This window comes from Nesoenas mayeri (assembly GCF_963082525.1).
Source record: "Nesoenas mayeri genome assembly, chromosome: 4".
Taxonomy (NCBI): Eukaryota; Metazoa; Chordata; class Aves; order Columbiformes; family Columbidae; genus Nesoenas; species Nesoenas mayeri.
This window is the reverse complement of record NC_137540.1, coordinates 10,876,453-10,898,633: the sequence shown is the minus strand read 5'-3', so window position 1 is coordinate 10,898,633 and position 22,181 is coordinate 10,876,453. Positions and strand designations below refer to the sequence as shown.

Sequence of the window (22,181 nt, the reverse complement as noted above, 5' to 3'; positions counted from 1 at the left end):
TTTCTAAATACTGACTTTTTCTTTTACGTTACTGTAACAGCTGCTACCCTATACATGCTGTAGTTATTATACTAAAAGAATGAATTAATTATAATAAGGATTTCCGTTCACAAATACATATTCTGATCTTCTGGTTCAAATCAGAACATAATACCAAATCCTAGGGTTTTTTTATGTGCAGCTTTACAACTGCAGTAGTTTAAATTTTTTTAGAAATACTACTTGGAAATAATTTTGGACACTGCTCTTTAGTGGTACTGCACTGAAATGAAGGGAATTACCTATCTTCTAGGCTAAAAACAATGTACCTGTATTCCGATTAATGTAAATTATAAACAAAAGACAGTACGTTAGTGTCTGTTACTTACAAATCTCCTTGCTACATAATTCTTATTTTTCAAGTCATTTGGCTACAGGGTAATTTCCATTTTTTTATATTCACGCTCTCTTAAAATTATGCAAATTTCTTGACATTTTTCCCCCTAGTTCAATGTTTTATTCAGTAACAGCATGAATTTTAAGCTGTATATTTAAGTCCAAATTTGCAATGTCATACTCAGATTCTAAGTTGGCAATTCACTATCATATGCTACAAAACATTTGAGTACGCAAGCTTAAATACATTTTTATGTTTGATTTAGTAAAGATTGCTCCTTAGAATATTTCTACCAAGTCATCTTGGAAGGATGATATTTGCGATACATATTATCGGTGTCAGAACACATGTCACCACCCCACTGAACTGGGTGACCTGGCTGAGTGTGTGCAAACCCCCATGCCAGCATCTGCCGTAGCGTCTCTGTAGCGCCCGCGCTCTTACTGCTGAGTGATGGGCTAAACATGTGTCCGCTGTGGGGTCAGCACGGGCTGCAGCCTTAGCAGCTCTTCACATCCCTGAGATTTTCACTTTGAGAGTGGGATAATCAAGCAGCGGAGTTGATACCATCAATGTATTAAGTGCAGGTGAACTTCTTGCTTGGGCAGTTCTCAGCCTTTTGTGAGTAACTTTCTAATCTATCTAATCTATTTCTACTTGGCCAGTGAGTTTTAGCAGTAAGGTAGTCATGGTCTTAATACCCTTTACTCTTTTTGCATGCCCTCTTTTCCTTACACACTTGGAAAGAAGTTAATTTCTTTAATGGCCAATTGCTAAAATCTGCATGTAGATCTCTATGTCAAATGCTTTGTTCTTGTCAGTTCCAAAACAAGAAGAGAATTAATACAACATGCCTTTCCTGTATTTCCCACATTTCTAAAAGCAAGTCAAGTAACAGATAAAATGCATTAACAGTAATTTTAATGACATATATTATTATATATGAATTTAATGACCTTTCTATAGAGCTTTAAGCGATAGGGAAAACAATCACATATGCAGAAGCTTCTGTAAGATGTCTTGTGGAGCCAAGCATTACATCTAAAAATATGACTGCTTTTCGCTCCTATAAACTGAAATACAAACTTCAGCAAAAACACCATCAAGACAATTTTTTTGTCTGATCTCTTTATCAGCAAAGCTGCCTACCTGCCAGAGAGGGTCCTTTTGCTCAGGGAATAGTTCAAAATACTTGTGAGCCAGCTGAACCGGAGGAAGAGTATGCAGCTTCAGGTTTGTCCAGGTATGAACAAAGTTGGCCAGATTCACAAAGGTGTACAACCCCAGGCGGTCGTTTCCATAATTAGACAAATGTGTCATGAAGATGCTGATCTTTAAAAAACAAAATGAAGCAAGCAGACGTTGACTCTTCCTGTCACTAGATGGCAGTATAACCACAGATAACATAAATTTAATCTGCATTTTGCTGTTCTTTCGGTCGCATCCACACAGATCTAACTATCTTTGCTCTTCGTTGAATTACATCCTCCTTCTCAAGTCAGCTCAACACAATCAATGCAGAAAATTGTGGAACAGGTACTATGAGCTCTGGGTGAACTAGGATATGCAATCCTGCCCTGGAGTTGTACAGTATTTACACAATCTTTATGTAAATTCACTTAATGGATAATACAGGAAAAACAATAAATGTGATATTAAATATGTGAATTCTGTTTTCATGGAAGAGTAAAGAAGTCAGAGACCAAAAAGACAGCTGACCTCTACTGCTGTGATTTAAATCTTGTTGCTCCTACTGCAAGGTTTATAGGATAAGTAACTCTACAAAACTATTCTTCAAGTACTAGGCAGCTAATGAAATCATATGCAGAAACAAACAAATCTGAAACTTGATTGAGTACTTTCAAATAATTGTGCATAAAATACTCCAAAATAATAATTTTAAAAGCTCAGTATTCCAGCAGTTTTAAGGCTATTTGTATTTTGCTCTTCTAATGCCTTACTGTGAAAATGCTACTTGGATAAATCCTCCCTGCTACACCCCTGGTCCAAATGCCCTCCCACAGCCCCAGTGGAAGCCACGCTTGCCATGGAGGTTTCTTACAGGAACACGTTTGGATGCACATAAACCACGCTGGTGAGGGGAGCAGGAACACGCAGACTGCAGGGATGGGCTCCCAGGGACTGAGCAAGGGCTGAAGACTGAAACCTCTGCTTTGCAAAATGATCCGTTTTCAAAGTCATTTTTCGCTGATGAAACAGTCTGTTCTCACGCTAAAATCTCCAAACCTTTGCTTCTCTAACAGTGACTTTTAAAAGTTTGTTGTTGTTGTTGTTGTGTTTGCTTGTTATTTTTTAAATAGAACTCTCCCAAGATAAAATCTCCAGGTTAATTTCCATGAAAATATTAGAAGAATGACTCTTTTTATAAATAAATCCACTAATGCCATGAATTGGCAATTTCTATTTCAAGTAAAATGTGATGTAAGCCACTTTAAACAGAAAAAAAACTTAACATGGCTGTAACTCTGGAATCAGTTCAGGAACTGAAGTTTTATAGAAAAAGACAAGAATGAAACATTGGAATCTACAGTTGTATCCTTGTGTTTCAGAGTATTTAAAGTACTGGCATCCTTTGATATAAAACATTCAAAGCTATTGAACTTCTGTCTTTGAACATCTAACTGTAACGCTACAGAGTAGTTGCAGTGAATGAAAACAGTACATTGCAGAACATGTTTTACTAATACTGTCATTTGGCAAGACCTCTGGGCTTATATATGAAAAGCTGAGGGCTTCAATTTGACTCAAGTAAAATTAGAAGATATACACTGATAAATCATTAGGATATAATCTTTTTTTGTTAATCTCACTCCTATTTGAAAAGAAAGCCAACCACACAACTCCCTTTTAGGCAACCAATAATAAGCACTTTACCTAATGTATAACCTTTTCAAGTTTCCTTTTTCATTTCAAAGCAGAAACAGACCAGCCATAGGACTACCTGGTTCTCAAGGAAGATACCATCAGAGTGTTTCCATAAAAAAGGTTAACTTGTTTTCTTGACAGGCTCTTTCTTTCCTACATGTGGGTTGACCTCTGACATTCATAATGTCAGTTTGCCTCCTGGCAGCTCCGTACCTGCCAACAACTACAGCACTACACTGGAAGAAAAAGTAAGAGAACTTGAAAAGATTGCTAGTTGGGCAAAAACATGTATTATTCTTTCCTTGGAGAGATATCACTGTAATTTTAAGAATGTTAGAGTGGAGGCTGGAAAATTGATCGGACATATCATCATAAATAATGTCCAGCATAGGAAACGGTGTCAATGAAGGGGAAATATATAGAGACCTTAGATCCTGCTTTACAGTTATTTTTTTTAAATTTCAAATACTTTATGGTTAATTATTTACAACAAAAAGAAAGATGATCAAATGCTGGTTTAAAACATAAATAACTACATCTTGTAAAGAAGTCTCTACTTAGCGTAACCAAATAGAAGATCTAATATACAACTTTACATTGTAGATAAGGACTCCTTTACTCCTATATGGCATCAAAAATATTACAGACTAGCTAAGACTACCTTCCAGGAAAATCTGAACAGAAGTTTTTCCCTTCCTGTAGATACTGTACAAACAAATTCATAGTAAAATCCCTACTGCTAACTGTGTAAAATTAGCAAATTACAAATCTGTGCTTCACAGAACAATGAAGTATTGCTGAAGTATTGCCTTCACTTGATCTGACCTGAGAAATACTTAACTCTTGCTTTCAGCTGCAAAAGGTCTTTCCAGGCTAAGGCAGCGGCCTGTCTAACTAACAGGATGCTGCAATGGCTGTATTTACCTTTCTCTGAGTGAACTTGGACCAGGTTGCACCCAAGGAATCCCGATAAAAGGTGACTCATAGTCTGTGATGCCAACCTGCCAGGCACCCTGTCCTACTCACAGGGGTCTGTCTACAACAGCCATGCAGCTGCAGCTCTGGAAGAGATGTGTAAGCCGCCCCTTCTGTTTCCCCAGCCAAAAGGAGAAAACTATATCCAAGTGCCATTTTGAGGGTTTTCCCCTTGGTGCTGGCCCAGCTGCAGGAGACGGTGTGTTCCTAGTGTTCCTACCTCCCTCTCTGCGTTCCTACCAATTTGTGCACAGGGACGGAAACTCCTGTCGTTCCACTTCCATTTGTAGGTGCACAGTCTCACACCAAGACAAAGCATAATTATTACTTTTTGCCTTCTGTATTGAGTTTTGATGCTTTGTTTTGTTCTGTCATCCCACATTCTGCTTCATTCAAACAAGTTCTGACTAATGAGAATGATTACTCTTTCTGTGCCAGCCAACAGCATGCTGTGCTATTAGAGATTTATTCTCTTAAAACCACAGATCGGGACATAGAAAAGGAATCCTTTGTGGGCATCTCAGAAGACTAGGTCTAGTAAATAACACTATTTGTTCAATAATCTTGCACCTCTGGGAAATGCTGTAAAATATAAATAGAGCTTCATGCATTTCTTTATTCCTTCTTTAAAAAGGAAGCAGCTGTGAAAGGATTTATATTTACTCTAACAAGCATTTTAGCCTCCCTTTAGTTAAAAAGAGCTGATTTGATTTTATTATTTCCAGCCCTCTTATAAAATCTTTTAATGCATCTCAGCATTTTGTTCATCTCACTGCAAGAAGGATCACCCTTTTTAGCTGTTCCTCATAAATAAACTATCATCTTCATTGCACTTCAGTGCACACTCTCCACAGGATTTAATATCTTTCACAAGGGGACTGAAATGGAATGCAGACGATTTTTAAAATGATGGTTTGGGACTAAATCTTGCCTCTAGGCAGCAGCTCCTTTCTTGTTCCCACCCATCTTCGGATCAGAGTAGCAAAGGTGCTTTATGCTGCCTTCTCACAAAGCCTTGTAGGCAGCTGCATAATCTGCTCCTTTCAGCTTCTTCTCAGCATTTCTGTACTCCTCCTCCTCCAGAATAAAAGGGCAAAGGGCTATTTCTGATTTGCTCTCACTGATTACATCTGGGACTCTGACTAGTACTGCAGAGATGTAGGGAAATGAGGACAAGCACTCATAAGAGACAGCTTTTCTTTGTTGAATGCTCGTTCTCTGCTGCATATTTCCTTACTACAACAACATTTCCCAATTAGAGGCAGTAGCTTCTAGGTCAACAAATTAGAGCTGAGACCAAGACTGAGTTGCTGCTATTAAATCATATGTATCAGGAAAAGCTGAACCAGCATGATCTAATTTATGTACCAAGAACAGAGAAAACAGTACATGTTTGACAAACAATTTATACAAAATGAAAAAAAATGCAACAAGTTACCCAGTTTCTAGAGATAGATGTTATTTTAGCAGGCTGAATATTTTAAAAAATATTGATCACTACAAAATCAACATTATTAGGATGCTGCACCTATTAAAATCATGCAATAAGGACACTACCAACTAAGATTCTACAGTCTTGATAACAGCTGTTTTACTGACAAAAACAAACACAAGGCACCTACCTCCCAAAGGAAAGACATTACCCGTTAATTCCCAAGTGTGAGAAGCCCCTCTTATTGCTGCTAGTTTGTGCTATGTTTGTGTTCCTGGCTTCTTCACCCTGGAGTCAAGAGGTCTGTATTTTTGGTAATCCAGGTATAAGAGGAACCATTCAAGCATTCAAGAATAGTGGGAAAGATTCTTTTAGGTGTTTTTGTTATTGCTTCTTACCAAGGTCCCTGTGAAGGTCTAGAAGGGGGAATTACAAAGCTTCTCTGAGTTGGGACAGAAATGACTTATTAGTGAGCAGCTTCTCTGATGGAAAGCAGCAGAGGGCAACTCTGTGCTGGGCAATCTGCAAATATTCTGACTCCTTTCCATGTACCCTGGTAAGCAAAATGTACTTTGCTTCATATTCAAACTCCATTTTACCCAAACATTTTGCAGATGAAAAGGCTGTGCTTACACCTCACTTTTATGCTTCATACTCTTTTCTGTTTACACCTCCCTCATGGTGTACCACATCAGGAGGACTTTTCAATTTGGTTTCAATTACTGTAATCAAGAAAGAAAAGCAGCAATGTCTACAGTAAAGTAAAACAAATTAGGCATAAAAGCCTCTTAGAAGAGTAAAATGCCTGTAGAACAGCAGTCCACTAAGCCACTGGTCTCTAAACTTCTTGATTGCACACACCTATCAGTAAAAATATTTTGACCATGCATCCCCAATGCCTGTATATTTATGTATAAACTATATACTTCTAATACTGAAGTTCCAATATTTTCTTCCCACACCCAAATCCATCATCTTGCACACCCCGTGGGTGCACATACCTCACACTGGAGACCTCTGTATTAAGCTGTCAGGATCTGACTATGACTCAAGAGAAGCGTCTCTTGGCAGAGGTCAGCTGTACGCTCTTTGGCAACCATCAGAGAATCAGAGGGAGGACTGAGACTTGCAGTGACGCCGCTGTTGTTAAACAGATTCATTATTATTTTGGCATTTTAAATCTGGTACTAGAAGAGCTGGTACAAGAAAAAATTGGCAATAACCATTTCTTACGGAGCAGCCACATCTTTTTTATTTTTACCATCCAACTTGAATAAATTCATACTATTAAACCAGTCATAAAGGTACTTTTGTCATGGGCACTGTGCCACTCTCCAATCTGTGCAACAATATTAAAAAGCAGCACTGAGGCCTCCCAACTCAATGAAGTTAAACACAACACTTTAAAATGAAATTAAATTATGATTGACAATTAATTAAGTGATCTCTACTAGGCACTAGAAGTAGATGCGTTACCAATTTAGTATATTGCTGATATTTTAGCTACTGAACAAATATTTACAGGCCACAAGAGTATGTCTAACCCTCAGAACGCCCATATTCCAATTAATTTGGCATTGTGCACACTCTGTTTGCAGTTCTGATAGTCTCTGTGTTACTCAGAAGAGTTTTGTTTCAGGTATTCATAGACTCAGTAACAGCTGGCTTTGCTCCATTAGACTAACAAAGTGATAGAATTACGAATTAAATTGCAGTCTATGCTTGAATATATATTTGTAGTAGTTGAAAGATACTCCTTTTAGACCTGTATGCTGCCAGAAAAGCTGTGTTCAATTCCACGCAATGCAGATTCCAGCTTGCAACTCCCCTTTTTGTTCCAAGGCTGTTCTGCTGGTTTCAGAGCTGCCATGGATCCGTCCACTTGCACAGACAGCAAGCCAACTACTTGAATTTGATTTACATAGTAGTGTCTCCACTATAAATATAATGATGCCAGAGAATATTAATAAGATCAAACAAAACTATGTATTTAGTGTAGTTCTGAATTCTTAATCTGATTGTCAGGAAACCTGAGTTTATTTTCAGCTGTTGCACAAACTTTTTTCACTGTTCTCTGTAAATTGCTCATTACTCTTGTGACTCAAATTCCCAACTGGCAGTAGTGTCCAACAGACTTGTTTCACTAACAGCCGTGAACCACTTGTACAGGGCTTCCCAGTCGAGAATTTTGAAGGCAAAAGTTTTCTTATTGCTCACAGTTAAAATGCATTTGTTGCACACAGTTACAAGCAATCACCTCTAATTAGATAGCTAATCCTGTCCCGCAGGCTTTCCATGTTGCCTGTTCATTCATAATCTTTTATATTTTGTCTATTCCATCCACAAAGTACCAGGCACTGTCTGGCTTTTTTGGGTGGGCTTTGAAGAACAGATAGGAAGGCAAGGAATGTTTTGCAGTCAACTAAAACGCCAGGCAAAACTGACTTCCATCTCACCCCAGCTCACGACAACACCCCAGACTATTGCCGGAGTTCCAAAATGTTCCCGAAACGGCCACGACAGGACAGGGAAGATATGAAACTGTTGCCTGTCTCACTGATGCACAAAGCAGGTCAAGCCTTCCAAACTGAACCAGCTCCCCAGAGAGGCCAGGAGATGCTCCCAATGTGCTGCTGTGGGATGCCGGCAATGAACCCCACACATAAGAGCTCAGGGAGGTACCTGCACATCAGTGCGCTCCTCAACACATTTGTTGTCTTTCCTGCCTCTCACACTCAGTATGATTAAATATGAGGTTGTGCAAAGCAGGACAGGCAGAAAGGGAAGATTTGGGCCTGAATGTCTTTGGTTTTGTATTTTTCTCTGTAGTCCCAAAGCCTGAGTAGTCATCTTGTTCAGGGTCACATTAAGATACAGTAGGTTCTGCTGCGGCTTGTATAAATCCTCTTATTTTCAGTGCTAAAGGAGATAATTTCTCCCTTGCTGCAAGCCAATTAGCTTAATAACAGCTCTACTCACTGTAACTTGGGAGAGGTAAAAATTAGAGGAAAATAATACTTAGAACTGAATGCACATAAGGATTACAATTATTTTAAGATCAATCAGACAAAGGGCCTAAACCATTAACAGTCTCCCCTCTTGATCACTACTGCTGGAACCACATGGAGAACACACAGCTGGCTACACATCAGTTTCATTGCTAGGCTGTCAACCATTTCAAGGCTTACACCAAATTCCTCTCCAAACAACATTTTCCTTTTCCTTTAGGTCTGTAGACATATAGTACTTCCTAAGAGAAGTGCAGATAAGTGTGTGTAATGGAATTACCGTATTATGTTCTGCTTGTTTTACTTGGGGGCAGAAAAGGTATAGAAGATTTCTATGAACCATTGTTTTCCCTTGAACATCTTGTAGGATAGCAAAGCTCTGAATGTATATCTTCCATAGTTCAAATGATATTTTAGGACAGGGTTATGCATGTCTTGTACAAGTTAAACAAGAGACACCTTAACTTTCACTGATGGCAACAGAAAAGGAGAAGCATACAATATTGTTTTAGACTATGACTCTCATCAAAGGTGCAGTCTGGGTTTACTAGACTGCTTGGATTTTAGAATCAAAACATACCTTCCACATGATCATCTGAAAACAAATAGATTAACAAATTGGAATATTAATCTATTAATAAAATCTTACAAACTTTTAAAAAGCAGATGAGATATATCCCCATTAATATTGTCGGTCTGCTTCACAGATTTTGTTTCTATTGCTGAAACTTTGCACTTGGAAAAAAGAGTAAGCTTTTCCATATTAAAGCAAACCAACCAACCAACCAAGAAACAATAGAACTAGTAGGCCTGCCCTGTGTTTGCCCTGTTTATCCAGTGCAATATGATGTCTACAGAAGCAGATGGTATCATATATGTATGAGGAAAAGTACAGGATACTTTACAGCTGGGAGATGTCTGAAAAGCAATCTTCCCTTCTTTTAAGAATTACATAAAGCATGGAAGTTTATATGGAATCCATGTCCTACCAACTACTACAGATGTGAATATCCAGCCAAATTTAATTCTGTATTTAAAATCTTGGCAAGTTCTTGATGACAAAAACACCACATTAGAGCAAGATTCTGATACCATTCTCATTTAAATGCTCATCCTCATTTAAGTGGTTATCCTCTGGTTTTCTGTTTCAAGACAGACAACAGGAGTTAATGCCTAGATTCTTCATACAATTTCGTAGTTGGTTCTGTTTTTCATCTAAATTCAAATGTAATCAATCTTGATCATTTTGATTTTACTTCAAAGTAGAGTTTTTCTCAGTCCTTCATAGTCCTGTTCAGTCACCAGCTTCCACCTTTACCAATACGATCAAGTCTGAAGTGTGTTCTGGAGGAACCCCTAACCATGGATTTCCACAATTCACTATACAACACCATAATTTTCCACCCTATTTCTTCCACAGCATGTCAATGCCTTAAAGAATAAGGAACGTGGATATACCTATGTATTATCCCACTAAGAGGAATGACAAGAGGGAGGAAATGGGAAAAATCCCACTGACTTCACTGTGCAAAATGTGCAGAATCACATGTTCAGGTTGTTGATTTATCTATGTTCCACGGAATCCAAATATACCAGCTCACATATAGGAACCTTTCTCTTTTGTTACTGGGATATAACACGCTGTTCACAATGATGCCTTTTAAAATGGGCTTAACTATAAGCAAGAACAGGGAACTCATGTTCCTATTGTTTGTGCAGCCTCAAGGAGAACAAGCACCGGTCGGTCTGTTTGCCTCCTAGTCTGCAGCCTCCATCCGCCCTGTGGGACAGGCGAGCGAATTTCAATTGTTCATCGGACAAAAACTGCTCTAATAGCACATCTCTAATAGCTGCTCTCCTGGGAGAACACCCACATCATTAGAGAAAATGCTGCAATTAGCAGAATCCTCTTCCACTCACAGTTTTGGAAAGATAAAGGGTGTAGAGCCTTTATGTTCATGTATTATCATAACATGTATAGCTACTCAGCAAGACATTACTCAGATTTATTACGTTCTTGTTAATGGTTCCACAGTGCTGTTATATATCAAATAAGTAATTTTGTAATAGATAGTCTTAGTTACTTTAAAAATTATGTTCTCAGTTAATCAAGTTTTGGTACTTAAATCCATTGCAACACATGTACGAACTAAAAGCAGGTGATTCGTAACTTGGGTCTCTGAATATTGTATCAGTGCTCTTTGAACTCTTCTGGTCACAGTTCTTACATAGCTTATTTTATTGTACATGTCCCACATCAACTGCCTAGAGAAGCAACAGCTATGGCACAGACAGATAACTAACCTGTACAGACGTATTTTCATAAAGAAGCAGTATCTATATATGTTCCTAGTTGCAGATGAGGAAAATATACTGTGGCAGATAGAAAGAAGTATTCAAATAGTTTTTGCAAAGGCATGTTCAGTTCAGCTATGTTTAGTTGTTCCTGGTTCTTCAGTCTAATTATTTTCACAGTGGTTCTGAAGTGTTGGTAGAGTCTTGTCAGCATGGACAGAGATTTATTAGCAAACCTGACAAGAAACGCTACAGTTGATGGTCATGTCTATACCTACCTCATCAGTATATATAGCTCAAAATCTAATTGCTCACTTCATCATTTATAAGGCATAGTTAGAAGACTGGTACGATTTCATTCAAAGAGATGTTTAACAGAAATATTGCAGACAGAGACAGTTGAATCTGGAGTCACTGAAGATTCTTACAAGTTTATCAGGAAAAATCAAAATACTTGCTAAAATGTTTTCAAGTCAGTACAGATTCTTCATTTAAATATGCTGATTTAAATATTAAAAAAAATGGGATTTATCTTGAGATGTTTCTGGTGAAATTAATGCTAAATAAATTGATAAAGAAATAATATTTTCTTTATAAAGGGATGCCATATTAAATAAATGAAGCTTTCTTACTTTAGCATAGCAGAGCCAAATCCTTAAACCTTGGTTGTTTAAACATTTATAAAGGAAGTTAAAAGGCAAATATGCTTAATTCAGTCTCCTTTTAATTGCTAGGATCATCTCTTGCTGTGATTCTCTTAATGTGGTATTGATACCACTTAGTAGGTTATACCTCTTTGTTGCCAGCTGTTTCCACTGACATTCTCATTCCTTCCTATAAGGAAGAGTTTACTAAGCAGTGGGAACAAGAAGAAAGCCACCCTTGTGCTCTTATGTGAAACCATTGCTACTCAAAACATAAAAATGGGGGAAAAAAAGAAGCAATGATGGGAAAAAAAGTAACAATGTGAAATAATAAGACAGCTGTCTGGTTGTATAATACACCACTGAAGACTTCTACAATCTGTGTTTTCCTTGTGCCTTTCCTACAGAATTCCCTGGCTAAATTAGTGCAAGTCACACAACCTCCCTCTAAGTCAATTATCCAACCAATAAGGTGGGAAAATAATACCAGTATGCTAATAATATAGGGCTGCTGAAGGTGCTTTTTTTTTTGTGCAAGATCCTGAAATAGTACAATCTTGCCTAAGGGCCACTGAAGTCAGCAAAATCTTTAACAGAAGACAGGCATAGAAAATACTATTGGGAAAATAGATAACGTGTTATAGTACTACTTGGGCTATTTTTCAGCTTGGTGGCACTTCAGCATTCTAGATACTTTATGAACACAATGGGCAGAACTGTCAAGATCACTTTCCAGCCACCATCAGATTGCAATCAAACCAGCAGAGCAGGGATATAAGTGCACACCCAACAAATATAGCTTGCCAACCACAAGATCAGCTACTCCAGCAAACCAACTCCTAGTTCCCATATAAAACAACCTGCAGAGACTGTTGGCCCAGCAGGGTTTCCTGTGTGGACTGACACTTTGGTTACCTGCAGGATCTCTGCCCATCAGGTGCCCTGGGAACAGGGTGATAACACAGGTTCTCATGTCAAAAGCTGACAGATGCACGTATGATCGATCCTGTGGGGTTTTTTTGTGGTTTATTCTGCAGATTGTGGTTGATCTAACGTACTATAATGAAGCAGAGCCTCTCTTGTGAATAGCTACCATTGCTCAGCCACATTGCAAAGAAATTTGGGGCATTATTCTTAAGGGCATTTATTTCAGTGTAGGATGCTCGGTTTCTAAACTCTCGCCCTAACACCTTACACCTCAGAAACTATAGCCACTTAAAATCAATGATCCAAATTAAAGCAGCAAATGTAATGAGGGCCTTTGTTAAGATTTACATTTAATCTATACCCACATTTTCCGTTTTTGGAAACTAAATATTGTTGAGAATATTGTTTAGCTGACATTGTAATGATTCCTAGGTTTCTTCTTCATAGGTTTGCATCAGTGAAAATGTTTAGAACATGACTCATAGTGGTATTTTTGCATCCTCTGAAAGGCTGGGTGTTCAATGTCAAGGAATCCCGGCAATTTGAATGAAAACACAGGAAAGCTTATGAAATCCAAAATGCCATTTCATAATTAGACACATTTCTAAAGCTACTTAGTTTTCATTTTAATGCCTAATCTTTGCCCAACTCTGACTTGCAAATTATAGTATAAATACATGTAATACTTAAAAAACACAAAGACACATACCATAATCTTTAAATTGATTACATGACAGGCTAATGCTTACAACTTTAGAACCTGCTTATAAGCAGATATTTAAAACCAGACTGACTGTCTTTTCAAAGTCACTCTGTAAAAGGATCGCAACAATTTGTCTTGGGAAAATTTTGGCCTGATATTCATTTACAGTTGTATTTAGAAAACAGTGCATTCAATTTCTATTATTTTAGCCTGTATTTTATTGGGGATATCATATTTATCAGAACTAGGTGATCACACAGTCCACAATGCAACGCATAAATCAAAGATCTCAGTAATATATAAGGATTTTAAGCAGGCATGATTAAACTTCCAAGATTAATACCAATAATAATGATTGTTTCACTATTTATCTTGTCTTCTTCTCTATTCTCTTCATTCTTTTAATATAAAGGGTTTATGCCTCGAGCAACCACACTAAATTTTTGTTTCCCCACCATAGTAAGACGGTAAAATGTGTTTTGGCTAAGTTGTGGCTGTGTTTCATTATGGAATACAGATCGTGCTGTCTCAAAATGTTGTTACTATATATCTTACTCCAAGTCTTGTTTGTTAAGCTAGTAGCCTGTACTTAAAATCCACATATTGCCAGAGCATTGCTATAGTACCAATACCTTCCATCCAAGGAATTTTCCATGCCTCTCCTTTGTTAACGTGTTGTGCCTGACATGATATATATAATCAAAATTGGGACTGGGACTACTGCCATCCTCTAGCAGGGAGATCACGTGTGTGCTCAGGAAGTGAAGTTTTTATTTCCTAATTCTACTGTGTGAACATGAAAAAGGAGAACAAAACACTGTAAGAAGAATCAAAATTATGGCCTGAAAGAATTCAAGGCTTGAAAACCACACCTGCTTAGAAATTTCTAAAGTCACTGACAGAAGAGTTTTTTCCTTTGGGCTTCCATTAAATTATGGAAGATTAAAAAAGGGCACAAAAATATTTAGGCTATTATTCCAAAGGATTAGAGCTGTTCCCTTTGGTGTTCTGAAAAAAATGAATCCTAGTGATTACATTTGTACAAAATAGGTAAATTTTATTTACGTGTTTCATTTGGACTTTGGCTGAAAAACTCACCTAAAAGCTTGTCTGAAAGGTCAGTCTTGATGCAACTGCTACTTTGAAGTACTATACTGTTCTGCCAGTATTCTGTAGTTTCATAACCACCTTTGTTTTTTATTCTTCCATTAAAGATAAATGACAGATTAAGCAGATGTATTAACTACGTGGTTCGTTTACTATGAAGCTATTATGACTTGGCAACTGAAAATGCTTAAAAAGGGTTTAAGTGCAAGCACCTATTGCTTGTAACTTTCTCAAATCAATGACTGTTCCCAACGTTAATCTGGCAAAGTAGGGTAATAGACTTTGCCTGAGGTACTCATCTCATAGTAAACCCCATTTTTAATGCTTGAATTATTTTAAAAATTAAATCTTGGTGTCCCTATTTTGTACAAAAGTAAAGAAGAACTAGAACGGTTGCTACTACAGCATTACTAATAAATCAGTTGACAAAAAAAAGCAGATATCTTTGTACAACTAACAGCACACACACAATATTAGATATTAAATTAATGAACTGAAAAAGCAGAAGAGCTCACAGTGACCAATCATCACTGTTTGGGAGACCCAGCTGATTAGCCTTGAAGCATTTAATAACTTCTCCTTTAACTAATTAAAAAAAAAATACATTGTACTTACCGGATTGAGAACCACTGTGAAGAACAACTCTCCTCCTTGGATACTTTTGTCTAGTTCCTTTGGGCCTCCAGGATACTCTTTATAGAAAATGGTGTGGGTAAATAAGCCACAAGTTTGCCTAGGAAGCACCTACATTTATTTTAAAAAAAGTAAAAAAAATCAAGAGAAATGCACAGAACAAAAATGTTTATACTTTTCATGAGATAATAGGTGTCAGATAAGTAAAATATAACTGATAATGTTTCTTGCTGATAATTGCTGGGTAGATTTGGCATCACAACTTTTCCAGAAGTCAATCATGATCTTAGTTGGATTAATACACTGGCAGATCAATAAATAGTGCTCACTGAAAGAAACAACATTTTTACTATCAGTGAAATCATAACGTCCAAAAATTCATCACATTTTGTTTAAAACTGGAGATTGATCTTAACTGGTAAGTTACAATTCAGGAACCTCCTCAAACTAATTTTGTCTGTAACACTTGATAATAACAATATGCATTTGAAGTCTGGTCATCAAAGATTTCTGAGATTTTAAAATAATTTCAAACATAACCTGAAATATTATCAGTCTATATTGTATTATTCAGTTCCACTTTTCATTTGAAAGATGACTTGTATTACAATATTTGCTTCTCACTCAACCGTGCTAGTTTTATTACACAGATTGCAATAAAAAGTAGCATAAACAAAAGCATGGATTTTTAAAAAGCAGCAAAGAACTAGTCTTTTGAATAGGAATAACTAACAAATGCAGTTAGGTTTTCCAGTAGAACTTCAAAATGTTTTCTATCAACTTCAGAAAATAATTCACTGGACAGTATTTAAATTATGTCTATTTTTAATGGAAAAACAGCAGAGTATTGATGTTCAAATACAGTTCTTAAACTGGCATTGCTCTCGAAATTCTTGGTCCAATTTATAATATTATATAATAGCTTAAACTTTTAAAACATACAAATTCCTTACTTGACATAGACTATGGTTTTGTAGATACTCTTTATTTCTTGTAGTTTCATATCCCAACATCATTTTTGTAATGTATAGGATATCGTGACCACAGATCATAAATTCAGCATTGTCAGAAAATGTGTGGAATTTGTGTATTTGCAATAAACTTGCATATACTTCTTAAAAAACTCCAGATTTCACTGACAAAATACGAGAGCAATTCTTCACAGAGGGAGGCATTAAAGCTGCACTGAATGGGAAATGCTCTGGCAAATATTACACAATTATTTTCCTACCACATGTATTCATCGGCATAAGCCTGCAGATGTAAAATATTAATGCATTTGCCCTGAAGAACTGGCAGCTTGAAATTCCCCAAACAGGTGGTTTTACACAACTGTTCTTGGAAATAGATTTTTGGCCCTAGTGTCCTTGTGTTATATCTCATTATGCATCTTCAAATGATATGTTTTTACAAAAATTTATGGAAGAGATTTTTGGAGATTCTGAGAGTCAATCAATCTTTCTCAAATGCTTCATGCCCCCTGAGCATATCCACAAACCCATTATTTTACATGCAGCTATTGCTTTGAGGCAAACAAACTGTAGCTCAAATCTGTATGGTGTCAATTTTTTTGCTGGGTGTCTGGAGATCACTTTAGTTTCCTTCATCCAAAAATAGATCTAAACTTTTAAACATCAGTATTTGGCTTAGAAAAGTGGTATCTATGGTAACTCACGGACTTTTTATTATGTTATAAGCTAAGTGGCAGCTCTTGTGCTAAGGGACTTGACCCTCCAAAACTGCTTGTTGCAACTAGAAGTATAACACAGCACACACACATGGATCTTTCCCATTCACTGCTCTCCTACATGCTCCAAAAGAAAGTCACTCAAGGAACATATCATCAAGTATTTTAGAAAGTTGTTTTGAAACACTTCTGAGGTAATAATGACATTATGTGAATCAGAAATAACCTACACCTCAGTGACCAGATGGTGTTAGCATAACGCTTTTCGTGTCAGTTGTGTATAACCCCGTTTGGCAAATACTGCTGTCAGCAAACAACACTGTGAATTATGTAATACGGAAAAATTGTGTGATTTGACTTGTGGCTGTTTCATAGCCTGGAGGTAGCAGGCGGGCAAGGGCGGGTGTGCCCTCCTTCCCTTCAACCTTCTTGGGAATGTCTGCCCTGTGTCCAGACTGCTGGGCTGGGCTCAATGCAGGTTAAGCCACAGCTCAAAGCACAGTTCACATTTCTGCATGGCAAGAAGCAAAAGGAGGGCAACTGTGCACTGCTCAAATAGAAGAAAAGAAATATTTATGCACCAAGACCCAGATTCTCAGATGGCAGAAACTGGCAAAACTCTTTTGCAGTTAATCATATAATGCAAATTTAAAACCTGCTAAAAATCTAACCCATAATATTCTGTTAAAAGATGCAAAGTTGATTTTTTCCTTGAGATCTCTGCACCAATATTAACAGTAGGACTAGAACAGTTAACAGCCTGGCAACTGTTAACAGCGGGGTGCCTAGAGGCCACCTTCATCAGAAGTAACATCATCAGCAACAGACCGATTTTAATTAACAAGATACTGTCAAATATATCTTGCTACTTATGCACAGCAATATGTGCTTCTCACAACGTGAACTTTCAGGATACCATGCTTTTCCACTTAGAAATAAATTGTTCATCAAACGGTAGAGTGCTTGTAATATGAACATCATAAATACAACTCACCATGATATTTTTGTGGATGAAGCCTCGTCTGTATCTTGCAGGCTTCAGATGTGGGTATTCTTCTGTGCTAGTAACTCTGATATTCCAGACCTTTTTCCAGGCATCATAAAGTTGGACGTGTACTGGATAGACCCCAGAATGGTGCGGAGCCACTGCATAGCCCAAATCTGTTGGAATGCCATGTTCCTAAAATAGAACAGAACAATGACTGCTTTCAAAAATGTAAGAAATTTGATGTTTCAGCATTTCTCAAATCCTTTGTGAGAGATCAAAACCAGGTCTGAAATGTGAATAATGGTGATATCAAAATACACTAATAAGTAAGGGAGATGGAAGGCAGCGTGGGGAAAATGAAATGAAGGATTTTAATACAAAAGCCTTTTCAATAAATATTTTTATGACTATCTAGGGAAGAGTGATGTAAATGTATATTACACTGATTACTTCAATCAATACATTAAACAGAAAGCTGCACTCTTTCTAGTTCTTCTAAGGAATTTGCTCACAAACTAAGAATTCAGAGATAAAATTACTGGCACATATTCAACACAACAGGTAGCATTTGGGAGTTACAATAACAAAAATGTGATTTCCACGACATGTACCTACACTATTACTTGGATTGTTAGCTGAATTTCACAGAAAGTCACTGCATTTCCCTTCTAGTCACTCAAAGCATGAAGCCGTATTGAAAAACCTGCTGAATCACTTTAGTGTCATTTTAAAAAAGGAGAAGAGACAAAAGCTTGTAAAATTCTAAGGAGAATAGGTAGATGTTGTAGACTAACCTCTTTTGTAGCACATCTTTCATTTTTGCAGACTCCTGTCACTTATCTAGTTTACATACGTGACCTTGCAGCTATTACCTTCTCTTGACATTGAATATGTTTTCTTTCCAGTTGGTGGTTTCCAACACACTCTAATGAATTTTGACACCTTTTGTCTTTTCTTCCAGGTTACTTTTCAAGGGAACACTATACAGCAGGTATTCCTGTAATGGTCTGATTAGCAGAATCCACTGTCCATAAGATGTTGCTGCGTTGCAACAATTTAGGAAAACTGCCTTTGAATGATCTTTGAATTCTGTTCAAGAGTCTTTTACATTTTTTGTATTTTTATTGTCATATTCATCATATTTTTAAATCACACTTTGTGTGCAGAGGTAAATATAGGCTGATACTTGGTCTCTTCCTTTGAATAAACTAGTTACTAAGGAATATGGAAAACTCTCTTATCTCAAAGAAAAACAGGTGCGTGAAACAGGTCATCTTAATCTTTTCTGGTGGAGCAGTGGATTACTGCAGGAATGCTAAGATACTGGACTTAAAAGCTTAAATATTCAGGATTCAATATTAGACTAACTGTTATAATTCAAATCTGACAGCTTTACTAATAGGTCAAAACAACGTGTACTCACAAAAAGCAGAATTTGCTTCTGGTCTCGAAAAAAATGAGAAACTAGACTTTAAAGCTGTGAAGGCTGCAAGGGAAGAAAGCTATTTTTTCCTTATTCAAGGGTACTTTGGACTTAGCGTAATGGCACGTGTAACAGACAGGTATGATTTAATCACACTTGAGAACTATAATTTTTCAATATTTAAAATACTGGTGAAACTAATATTTCCCTTTAGCACTTTATGGCACACACACTGGGGTGTAAAATTTTATCATTCCAAGGCTGGTAGAGCTTTTGGAATTCATGTAAGGCCATCGCGCTCCTGGGTAAGACCCAAACAGCCCATCAGCTGCAGCAGGGAGCACTTCATCTGCCAGTTTACACCGGGGGTGCACTACGGGTAATCTGCCAAAATGAGAATGATTAAGATCTGGCGTATTGGATTTACTGCATGAGGAGATAAAGAATAGTTATGCCATCAAGTTATATGGCTTCACACTATTTAATTCCATCACAGATATTTCAATTTCTCATCGTTCTATCTTTTCTACTTCACTCAAGCATGCATGAACATCAGAAAGAAAAATCTTCACAGAACATCTAAGAAATTGCATTCTCTAATGTCCCATTTAATCTCCTTCATTCAGCTATAAACAAACGTCTGAATTTTAAGGGTTTTTCCCTCAAGTTTAACAATATGCTGTAGTAAAGATGTAATTAAAATATTTCATTCTAATTATGAGCCTATCACTTTAATGTATTAATATCTATTATTTCTTAGCAACTATAATTCCCAAGTTGAGCATTTCACGCACGATATGCACATTCAGTTCAATAATGCATGAAGCACCAACAATTTCAGCCTCTTTCAAAAAGGCAGGATACTTTGTTGTTAATCTAAATGCTTTAAGCAAATCTAATGAGTAACTTCACGTCTGAAGCTATATGTAAGTGTAATATAAGGTATCTATAAGTATTAAGGGCATATAAAGTAGGCAAGAAAACAGAAAATTAGATGAAATTATCAAAACCAGGGTTGAATATGAATTATTCTAGTAACATACTTCAATGGTTGCATACTGTGGACTAATCCCAGAGGATTTCTTAAGTCTTTTTGCATCACACCAGAACTACAAGAACTAATTTAATTTCCAGTGGAACTTGCAAAGTACACAGAATCACAGAAAAAAAAAGGAAGTTTGGACATAGGATTTTAAAATTTTCATGGTTTCAACTTTCACTGAAATGTTTTCTTTAAACAAAGAATAAAATTGAGCTGGCCTTTACTCAGTACTCCAGTTTACAGTAAACCTAGTACAGTCTTTGGTAGAAAGAAAGAGTATACTTAAGAGCGAAGTTTTCAATTACAAATTTTAATTGCTCAATATTCTAGGTCTCTGCCTTCCTCCTGCACTCACTGACACATGATCACAAGCACATCCTTGTTTTTGTTCCGATATTTCAAGGAACAAAGTCATTACTTGCCAGCTAAAGAGCAACCACTGTATTTTGAAAAGAGAGAAGTAAAGTTAGGCTGTTGGAAGAGTAGGTGTATTTCAGCAAACATTTTGCTTAAGTTTGCTGAAGTATTCTGATCTAACACTTTGTGTCTTCACATTGGACCATTTCTTCAGACAAACAATACGTACTATATATGGCAGTTTCATGCTATTGTATGAAAGTAACTGTAGAGAAAAGGTGAGTCTGTTTCTCTGGTATACTCAGACCTAAAGATCTGGTTTTACTTTTTCTTATATTCTCACTGAAACTGTTTTCAGAGCTTTGCTGTGAACAAAAAATTAGTAAAGGCAATGATTTTCAAAAAAAAAAGTTCATAAAGCTGATCCAGAGGGAATATATAAGATGTTAACGGGTACCACCGCAGAAAAGCATGCAGCACACTTTGTTAATTCTAACATGAAGTGTTTTCACAAAGTCATTTGATATATTTCGATGGAGTGTTTCTTCTTTCAGAAAACTGGATTTTTTTCTAATCTAAACAATGGGTTATTTGGACAATATTGAAATGGAATAATTTTTATCTATATTGAATTTCTAAGATGGGAATGTATTAATTCCACATTCCAAAAGAATTTTTCCATTAAAAATCTTTTATAAAGTAATGCAGAAAACAAATTTAATTGAGAAGAAAATCCAAACTGTATAGAGAAAGAATTTTCAAAGCACAAAATACAGTGACTGCAAAAATCACTTTATCAAAACTTCTTTTTTTTTTGCAATTACTTGACATGAAAACAAATTCTACAAGGACTGATTTTCCAACAAAATAGGAATAATGGTTTCTGAATACCGAAATTCAACATAAAATGCAAAAAATACAACTCACTAAGGCGAATTTTTTGTTGAGGATCATCTGCTCCACCAGTGACGACTCATTGTGGAAGAGATGTGGCTGCATGTGACTCCACATATGGGGAAACCACCAAAACTCATCTACAGACCTCAACAACAGGTCATCGCCTTCATCTTCCTCCTCAGTGCCTGCAGAAAGAAAAAAGAGTATCCCCCAAAGAAAATCTCTACTTTTATTATATTCTTACAAATGTCTGAAAATATAAGAATGAAATTAACACAATCAAATGTGACCATTTAAGTACTGCGGATTTTAAAATGTTTCCAAATACAAATCCCTTTTCCTAAAGTACTTCTAGCCAAGTAAAAGACTGAGAGCCCCATTTTCACAGCATCTTGAACGCATGGCACAGCACAGTTCCCGCACACATGTGCTATGCGTGTAACATTAGCAGCTAAAGGACAGAGTTGAAGAAATTGTATACAAGATCATTTACTAAAGAGTATAAATGAAAAAGTCGACAATTCTTTTTTTGCATTCGTTGCCCAAATTAAATTCACTCCTTGATCCAACTTCTTTGCCTTTCATTAACTATATCTTGAAGTATTTTTCCCAGCAGCCTTTTCAAAATATAATGCATAATACAATTATTTTTGCTTCCCTGCTAATTCTTGTTTTTCTGATTATGGCGTATATCAGAAATCTGCATCTTTGAAGAGACAAAAGGTGGCTGGAGCTCATCGAGTTATTTCTCAGGTCCCCGGCCTGTCTTCCAGCTGCTGTCCTGCCCGTTCCTGAGGATGT

The 22,181-nt window shown here is 36.8% G+C and overlaps 1 protein-coding gene across 1 annotated transcript in view; it reads right to left on the bottom strand.

Annotated features, from left to right (window-relative positions):
* LOC308040429 (bifunctional heparan sulfate N-deacetylase/N-sulfotransferase 3) overlaps nt 1-22,181 on the bottom strand; it is a gene marked incomplete at both ends in the record, with an annotated part of 62,430 nt that overhangs the window by 13,970 nt on the left and 26,279 nt on the right. Inside the window, 4 exons of the mRNA XM_080344426.1 lie at nt 1,526-1,708; nt 14,969-15,097; nt 17,668-17,853; nt 21,411-21,565. Coding sequence (XP_080200552.1) covers nt 1,526-1,708; nt 14,969-15,097; nt 17,668-17,853; nt 21,411-21,565 — 653 coding nt within the window. The remainder of the gene's footprint in view (nt 1-1,525; nt 1,709-14,968; nt 15,098-17,667; nt 17,854-21,410; nt 21,566-22,181) is intronic.